At 35.6% G+C, this 9,524-nt stretch overlaps 1 protein-coding gene across 1 annotated transcript; it reads right to left on the reverse strand.

The window, feature by feature from the left end:
- Positions 1–1,349: 1,349 nt before the first annotated feature.
- On the reverse strand, positions 1,350–5,876 carry LOC145296636 (uncharacterized). The gene is made up of 2 exons (XM_080142563.1): positions 4,652–5,876; positions 1,350–4,570 (listed from the first exon to the last, which is right to left on the reverse strand). Exons 1-2 carry the CDS (start codon positions 5,874–5,876, stop codon positions 1,350–1,352), a joined length of 4,446 nt encoding a protein of 1,481 aa, XP_079998689.1.
- Positions 5,877–9,524: the final 3,648 nt, after the last annotated feature.

The raw sequence follows: 9,524 nt of genomic DNA on the forward strand, positions 1-9,524 counted from the left end.
CCGTTATGTTTTTGCGCTCGAAGCAAATTAAAAATTTTGTACCCAGGTCCAAGCAACCTACATGTAAAATCTCAAGTGTTTAGACCCAAAATTGGTAAAGGAGTGTGGTATAATTCAAAAAGGTCAAATATTTGAACTTGGACCGCTCGGCTGCGAAATTTCCACCCAAAATCTATTTAGATTGCGAGACCAATGTCTGAATACACTGCAAGTTATATTTCAATATTTTAGGCCCAACATTAGCAGAGTAGTTTAGTAGAGACCATAAAGGTCAAATATGTTAACTTTGACTCCATGGCAGCGAAATTTTCGGTCCAGAACGAATAAAAAAGATTGAACTCATTATGACTATGCTTTATGTCAAAGTTCAAGTGTTTACACCAAGTAGTTTGGTAGAGACCACAAAGGTAAAATATTTTTGAATTTTGACTCTAATGTTGACCCCTTAAAATATATTTTTTCGAGCACAAACTAAAATATAAAGTTGCATCCAGGTTCAAGTAATCTTCATTTAAGATTTCAAGTGTTTGGAAACAATATTCGCAGAGAAGTAGAGTAGAGATACCAAAGGTATCAATTCTTTTGAAATGTGACCGCAATTTTGACCCTTTAGCTGTTATCTTTTTGGGGTCAAAACAAATGAAAAAGTGTGACCCCGATCCAAGTAATTTATACATAAAACTTCAAGTATTTAGACCTAAAATTGTCAAATTTCAAGTGATTAGACCCTGTAGTTTTATAAAGATAGCAAAGGTCAAATATGTTAAACTTTGATCATAGATTTGACACCTTAGGATTAGTTTTTGTCGGGCTCAACGGAAATTAAAAAGTTCGATTCAGGTCCAAGTGACCTACACATAAAATGTCAAGTTATTAAAGTCAAAATTGGTGGAGGAGTGTGGCAGAGTTCTAAAAAGGTAAAATCGTTAAACTTTGAGCCCTTGGGTGCAAAATTTCCGCACAAAATGTAGATATGTAGCCCAATGTCTGAATATAGTTTGGTATATTTTGCAATGTTAATGTTATAATTTAAGCTGATCAATTTTCTTTTTTTATTTCTGTTCGATTTTTATCAGCATCTTTTATTTTAATGTTTATTTTGGTTTAAGGAAAAAAATAATTTTTTTAAGTTGTTATTTCTTGAAATATTACCGTAAAATGTGTAATAAAAAAAACAAAATTAATAATGAAAAAAAAGTATATGAATTTTTTCTCATTATTAATTCGATGAGGAAATTATATAACTTGCTAAATTTTAATTTACTACAGCAACTAATATTCCAGTTATGTATTGAAAAATCACAAATTTTAAAAAATATACAGTCATACACGGTCCTGGTGTAGAGGATTTATAGAACTTCAGTGTATACAACGTTCTTTGTTTTGTTGTTCGGCATGAATCCATACAGACTATTTTTGCTACCCACTCGAGAACATCCAACATAAAGTTGCCCATGAGAGAAGCAAGATTCTGTCAAGTGCATTCCAGCCACGGACAATGTCTGACCTTGGGATTTATTTATTGACATAGCAAATGCAACCCGAAGAGGAAACTGTATTCTTCTGAAAACGTAGGGCGCTTCTCTTCCTGATGTAGTCAATGTCACCTTAGGTATCAAGACATCCTCTCCTTTTCCACATCCAGTAATTATTGTAGCATCAATGACGTTTTCGGACATTCTATTGATAACAAGTCTAGTACCATTGCACAATTTCGGTGGTGTTATATTTCTTAGGAGAATTATGGGACATCCCACCTTGAGGAGCAAAACAGGATCGGGAAGACCGGAAATTTCAAGACTATTAAGAAATTCAATGGGGAATTTAACATTGTCAAGTGGATCCATATTTGCATTGGTTGATTTAAACATTTTAATCGTACCAGGAAGACTGTCTAGCATACGTCGATTAATTTCTCTTATAACTGAATTTGTGGGTGCCAATATAGCTCTTTCACAGAGCCAATCGCGATTGCGAAAATTGTCAATCAGATTTGGGAAAACTGATGTTATAAGATCGTCGAGAGTATTGACATGGCTACATATATTGTTAATTTTGATGTGGCCAGTGGAATCTACTGGAACTTTTCCGTGGCCAATTTTCAGAAGGTCGTGGGAAAACTTTTCCATTGCTCCATCTCCATTAAGTTTAACACGCATGTTAGTTGTTAACGGAAGTGTTTTTACTTGTCTCCATAAATAGGATGATTTTAGGCAGGCACGTACCTGATCAGCTCTGGTTCCCTTTGGGACCACAGGTAGTGTTTGGCGAAAGTCACCTGAAAGTAGAAGGGTAACACCACCCATGGATCGTTGGTCATCTCTTATATCCCGAAGAGTTCTATCTAAAGCCTCAAAAGCCCCTTTATGAGCCATGGTGCACTCATCCCACACAATAATTTCTGTTTGTCGAAGTAGCTGTGCTCTGGGACTATCTTTGGTGATATCGCAAACTGCAGTTTGAGCTGAAATTAAGTCAAGTGGTATTTTAAGCATAGAATGTGCTGTTCTGCCACCAGGAAGAAGAGTAGCAGCGATGCCAGAAGACGTGACGGCAATGGCAATAGTATTAGTTTGCCTAACTTTGGCCAAAATTAATTTGGTAACAAATGTTTTTCCGGTGCCTCCAGGTGCATCAAGGAAGAAAATTCCACCAGCACGTCTGAAAACGGTGGTGGTAACTGTGTTGAAAGCGAACAGCTGCTCAGGAAGTAGCTTAGGCATCATTTCATTGATGTAGCTTGTTAAAGAATCGACATCATAGGATGTTTCCTGAAGTATTAGAGTTGGAATTTGCTCATTGTTGGTACGTTCAGTTTGTGGCAGACCATATGATTGCAAATATTTTCCACCTATAAGAATAAGTCTGTCCTCTATATCTATTAATGCCCTATTGTAAAACTCATCACAATAATCAAGTTGAATTTCTGGAAGGCGCACTTGAGCCTGATGCAAAAAATCTTTGGAAAGGCTATTTCTGAATTTCAACCACAAGTTAAATGCGTTTCCAACACTGCAGAAATGTAATATTTTAACAAATATTTTTCGAAGTCGCCGAGCTGAATATGAGGCAGCAACTTCAGCTAAGGTGGCTTCCCAGCGAGTGTCATCCTCAAGTAAACCTCGAGCCATACAGGCTTCCCTGTAGGTAGGCCAAACTCGGTTACCGAATTTACGAAGATCTTCAAAGCTTGTTGGGCCTTGAACCTCATGAAGCAGAATTCGCAGATAGAAATATTCGTGTTGATTAGGAGGTACAGTATAGACACGTCCAAGGCAATCATTCCATCTAATACCTTCAGCACCTTCAACTCGTCTCCCGATAGTTCTGCGAATCCAACGCTTTTTATTCCATGTGTAGTATGAAGGAATTTCAGAATAGATTAAAGTTTTGGCGAAGTCATCACTTTCACACAGCCTGAAAAAAGCAGTCAAAGTTGTCTGTCTAGGTGCTTGTACTATATTTTGTGCGGTTGTCGGGGTGTAGTACACTCGCTGTCCATTTTCAAGGTGAATGTCCAGACGTTGAATTGGTGGATGCCTATCATGGATAGGGAATCCAAATATTCGCCAAAATGCCTCACTACTGCTAATGTAACGCCCTACCTGATATTGTAGGACTTCATCTCTTGTATTGTCGTTATGGAGACCAAAGGAGGCGGCATCAGAACCCTTATTGATGTACTTACAAACATATTTGATACAATGAACAGAAGCACAAAATTCGACATTTATGTGGGCATCAAAGGTGCTGATAAGAATTGGGCAGTATGGTATGACACATCTGCTGTCGATCTCGTAATTTCTTACGGTCGCATTGAAGCCACCATCTTCGGGTCTTCGTCGTCTGTACAATGGATATCCATCAGTATCAGTCTGTGTCTCACTAATAAACTGGCGAGGATACCTTTTTGTGCATATCCTGTTGTCTGTAACACATGGTAAATCTCTTCTAAAACCAGGGCCGCATGGTCCATGAATCATATGCACCTTTATCATGTTATATAAATCCCTGTCAACAAATGGATCTGGTAGTTCTGCAGAGATGAGTTTATCAATGTCATTCGAACATATATTATCCACGAGCCAAATTAGAATATGAGCATGAGGAAGACCTCTTTTCTGCCATTCGATTGTATACATGTTTCCTCGGACAGGTCCAAAAATCTCACCTAGTTTTATCAAATCCATCAATTTTTTAAGTTTCAAGTGAAATACTCTTGCTAAGATATCATGACGGTTTGTTGTTGATTGGCCCTTGAAAAGTTCAACCTTGGCTTCCTTCCAATTTGGGTTACATGTGAAGGTTATAAACAAAGCAGGCCTACCGTAGTGCCTCACAATTGTCATCGCATCCTGAGTCCTTTCGTGCATATAGCGGGGTCCACCAGTAAATGTGGAGGGCAGAATACAAAGCTTGCCTAGATTGTTTGGATCTGCATCTCTGTTAAGACCATCCCTCAAATGTATGTAGCTGTCGCAACGCAATTTTGCCTGATTATTTCTGATGTAGCATAGGCGTTCTGATTCGATTTTAGCACACATGTCAGTAGCATACTGATTGTAAAGGTCTTGAAACCGATGTAAATGATTGAAATAAATATTTCTATTGTTGTTATTATCATTATTATTAGTAGTAGTATTATAATCACCAGTATCATTATTCTGGTCACTGTTAACCTTTTGGTCCCGAATCATAAATCTGTAAGCATAGAAATCCTTACAAGAAACTGTTTTGGAAAAATTATATTCCAAAGTAGATGGGTCAAATTGAGGAATTCCAAAGTGGTAACCATCTTCTCCACGAACAAACATTAAAGGATATTGAAGCGCATCGTATGATCTGTGAGTTTCGTTTATGCGCTGGAGATCAGCATCCCGGTGTCTGATGACAATATCTCGAGAATGGTGTTGGTCACCACTAAGAAGTATTGCGATTTCATTAAAAGAAGGAGCAGTAAACCGACCTGCATGTTCAGTGGATGGTCGGTTGTCTGCATCGATGGCAATGCTAAAATTATCAGCAGGATTTAATTCTAGAGCATATTTGAAGCTCCGTACATAGTTGTTGTATTCATGAAGCATGCTTTGAAGGTCCCAAATCAATTTTAATCGATTGTTAAAAGTGATTGTGTCATTGTTGCAGGCAAATGCAAATGAATTCCTTCTTTGAGCTTGTTTCAGATATTCTGACATGAAGTAAACTTGAAGAAATTGAGGTGCCTCATTTTCAGTTGGCTGAAGAGATCCAATCAGATGGTACACCTGACCCTGTACTTTGAATGTTGGCATAAACCCCCCTTCATATTGGTAACTGGATCCGAAAGACGTCATTTGAAAGGCGCAATTGTATTGCCTTATTTCTTTCAAGAAGGTTCTTGATTCAGGATTTGAACCTGTGAGCAAGCGTAGTAGCGGTTGTGGAGGTTCTTCAAGAAGTGGGAGTTTCACCTTGCCATTTGAACAGCATATTCCCGCTGGCTCACTTGGCCATCTTTTCGCGAGACAATGGGAGCATTTCTTATACATAGAGCCTATTTTTATGTCAGCGTGTTCAGCATAATTAGAAGAGGGAATATAGTTGAATGCTTTTAAAGACCAGCGTGACTTTGTTGCTCTTGAATGTCCTTCCAAATTGGCTCTATATTCTATATGCCCCTTTGTACGTCTGTCTCGTTGCTCTGCATTTTCTGAAGCGCGTGCAGTGGACAAGGCCGAATCATTTATCCTTAAACGTCTGTCTCGTTGTTCATCGGTTTCAGAAGCACGTACAGCAGCCTGACGTAATGCCTTTCTTTTAAGATGATTTTTTTGTTGCTCTTCAGCCGAGCTTGAAGAATTTCTGTCCAAATAAATTTCTCTTTGGTCTTCATCCATTGAAGCTTAAGAAATAACGTGAATGTTATTCCTTTCATTTAGGTAAATGGGGAGATTGGCGTGCAGTGAACCGTCTAATGTTGCGATTAAGAAAGTACTTGTCGAAGGCCCAGGCAAATTTAAATTATCATCAATTGCCGTCGAAGCTGCAAAGAAGGAAGAAGCACCCCCAGCCGAATGACCCAAACGACCATTTTCAACAAATACGTCCCTAGCATTCCCTGGGTGTTCGGCAATGTCGTAGGGCCCATTAACTGTTGATTGTTGCGCCATGCGACGTCTTTTCATTAGTTGATGCCTCGATGCACTTATTGATGACTTTCCCTTTTTTGGCATAATTGATAGTAATGTTCTCCAAATTAACAACAGTAATATAAGTGTAATGAAAGTAATGCAAAATGGACTGACGAAAGTATTCAAATCAATCGTTTGGTTAAATTCGTTCAAAAATGTTTAAAAATATTAAATACAAGAGAATTTCAAAATCAAGATTAATATTTTTTTAAATCTGTAAATAATGTAAGCAAGCAGTCAGTAATAGAAAGTTGTAAGTAGAAAATATTTTAACATAAAAATTAACAAAAGTATGGTCAGTAATTTTTTTAAAAACTGGTAATACCTTGCTTAATTTGCAAGATTGTGTTGAGTCTGTAAAATGAAAGAAAGAAAGGGAAAATTAATTTTATTTCGGGGGTTTAGGTACAATTCATGTGAACTCTAAAATAAGATTTGTCTGTTTTATTATTGCGACAATTGTTAAGGGTTGATAAATTTTTGGTTACAACGTCATACCAAATCGATCCCCCGTTTTGTAACCAATAAACATATTGTGGTTTTTATACGATGTTGTTTTTCTAAAAGGTGAGTTTTTTTTTTGTTACTTATTAGATATAACTTTTTTTGGCGAACATATACAAAAGAGGCCCCTGCATGCCAACTGCCGGCTATCATGTAGAATGCGCCCTGCATATAGGGCCACATGTTGGCTAGAACTGATTTTTTTGTGCTTTTTTTTGTGGATAAGTAATATGACAACAAAACCAAATTAAATTTGGAATTGTTTTTAAATGTTTGGAACTTGTGGGTAATAACCCCCCCCCGCCGCAGCCGCTGAAATTTCGGTATTAGTTTACTGTAACGCCCGTATAGAAACGTATAGAAATATATATATATATATATATATATATATATATATATATTGTTGGTGGTAGATTTACAGTTTCCGTCGCGAAGAAATTGTATTCATGATATGAAGAAATCACTATTTGTAAATGTTATTTGTTTTTGTTGTTATGTTATTTATCCAAAGCAAAAAAATATATATATATAATAACATCTAAAGTAGTCAACCGAGCAGAACAACGCAAAAAAACCCAAACAAACACAAAAAAGCACTTGCATTTGGTGTTGTCATATTGGTGATCCAGAAAAGAAATATATATATATAACAACGAAAGCAGCAAACCAAAAAGAACAACGCAAAAAAAAACATTAAAAAAAAACACCAGTTGTAGCCAAAATTTGCAGGGCGCATTCTACATGAAATAGTTAATTATTACCCAATCAGTGGTTATCCAGGGAATTAATAGAAATAAGAAACCGTGAAAAAAAGTAAAGGGGAGGGGAATGATGGATGTAATCAGGTGTAAGATAAGAAAAATAAAATAGGTCGTTATTGACTAAACGGTAATTGTAAAGTGTTTGATTAAACGCAGGTTAAACAGAAATAATGAATGAAACTGTTAACGGAAATAAAAATATTATCAATATGTTATAATAAAAAAAATGTGCAGACTATAAGATGTACGTAAGTGATAGCTAATTTTTTTTTGATAGAAAGGCAGACTATAAGATGTAAATAAGTGCTAGTTAAAAAAATTTTGATGGAAAGAAAATATTGTGTAGATAATGGTAAAATAAAGTAAATGTGCAGACAATACGTTGTAAGTATGTGATATGTAAAAATAAATTGGCAGAAAGGAAATATTGTAAAAATAAAGGTGAAAATAAATTTTTATAAAGCAGGCAATAATTGATATTTTTTGTAGATTAAAATTGAATGAAATAAGTTGTATGTAGATTAGAACAAAAGACAATGAATAGAAATGGCAGAAAGGAAAATGAAGAAAAATTTTGCAGACGATAATGGTTAGATGAATAATATATTAACATAAGAAAAAATAATTTATCGGAATACCGGTAGGTTTTATAACAGTCGAAAACTATAATTCACAAAAGTATTTGGGAGTCTTGTCATAAAATGTAGTAAAAGAAAGTATACCAAATAATAAAATGAGAAAATGAAGAAAATCACATTTACTGTGTGTGTTTACTGTTTATGTACGTCAGCGGGTTTGGTTGCCATAACAACGTGACGGTAGTGAACGTGCGTGTGTGCTGGCTAGTGGTACTAATAAGTTTGTAGGAGCGTTTTGTTTTCGTGTAGTTTAGTTTCGTATATATATATATATATATATAGAAATAAGTATTTTTAAATTTTATCTTGCGAGCTTTAAAAAAAAGTTTTAAAAGTGTATCAGCCGGCATAATTTATTTTTAAATATTAAAAAAATTCAGGAAAAATCATGTTTGCTAGATTTCCAAAACATGTGTGTCAACAGCTTAAAAGATCGTCTCTTCAAACATGAAATCTGGGGACGCAACGGGAATTTTCGGCAAAAAAATGTTGTTACTATGCACATCTATGTATTGAAATACAATTTGTGGCAAAATTTCAGGAAAAACTAATGGATGGTTCTCTCGCAATAGTCCGGACAATTCGCTAAATTATCTCGTCAAAACCTTAAATCTCGAATTTTTGTGCATTTTTTTTGGGGGGGGGCTAATTTGGCATAATAGTGTCCATTTAATAGTATTATCTTGAAAAAATAAAAAAAATAAGGAAACTTACCAAAAAAAACAAACAAGAACAACCAAAGTGTGCCGTATTTTTAAAAGTTTTATTGCGTTGTTTTTATTTGCTTTTTTTATTTCATCGGTGAAGAAAAAGGCCAAACAGAAATTTTGAAGGCCAAACTGCTTTAAAAAAAGGCCAAATTCGCGAAATTTGGCCTCGCTATCCAAAAAAGAAAAAAAGGGAAATCCCCCTACTTGAACTTTCTGTTTAATTAATAATGACTCGCTTGTAGCGTTGATTTTTTTCTTTTTTCGCTATAAAAAAAATAACTACTTGATGAAATTACGTGATTTTTTCTGTAGGAAAACTTTATCATCCCATGACGAGTACGTACAATATAATTTTTATTTTTAAATATCTCCATTTTTTAATGTCAATGGAAAACTGCACAAGTACCCAAACCCGAAATGAAAAGACAACGAGTGAACGCGCGTTTTTTTTTTTTAGTTTAGTTTCATAATAGCGGCCGTGATGTCGGAGGTTCGATTGTTAGATTGTAAGTTTCGTATTTTTGTAATTTGTAAATCGCAAGTTCGGAAAAAATTAAACCCTTCCAAGATGGACAATAAATAAAGCCATAATATTTTATGGTAAAGTTAAGAGCCTACGAACCATAGTTTTTTAGGAGATGTGATTATTGGATTAACCAATCAGAAATCGTCTGTGGCACACACATCTCTGTTTTTATAGATATACTAGCATGGCTGCCCGGCGTTGCCCGGGTGTTTGGA

This window comes from Euprymna scolopes, chromosome 17, assembly GCF_053919585.1.
Source record: "Euprymna scolopes isolate OS-2025 chromosome 17, ASM5391958v1, whole genome shotgun sequence".
Taxonomy (NCBI): domain Eukaryota; kingdom Metazoa; phylum Mollusca; class Cephalopoda; order Sepiida; family Sepiolidae; genus Euprymna; species Euprymna scolopes.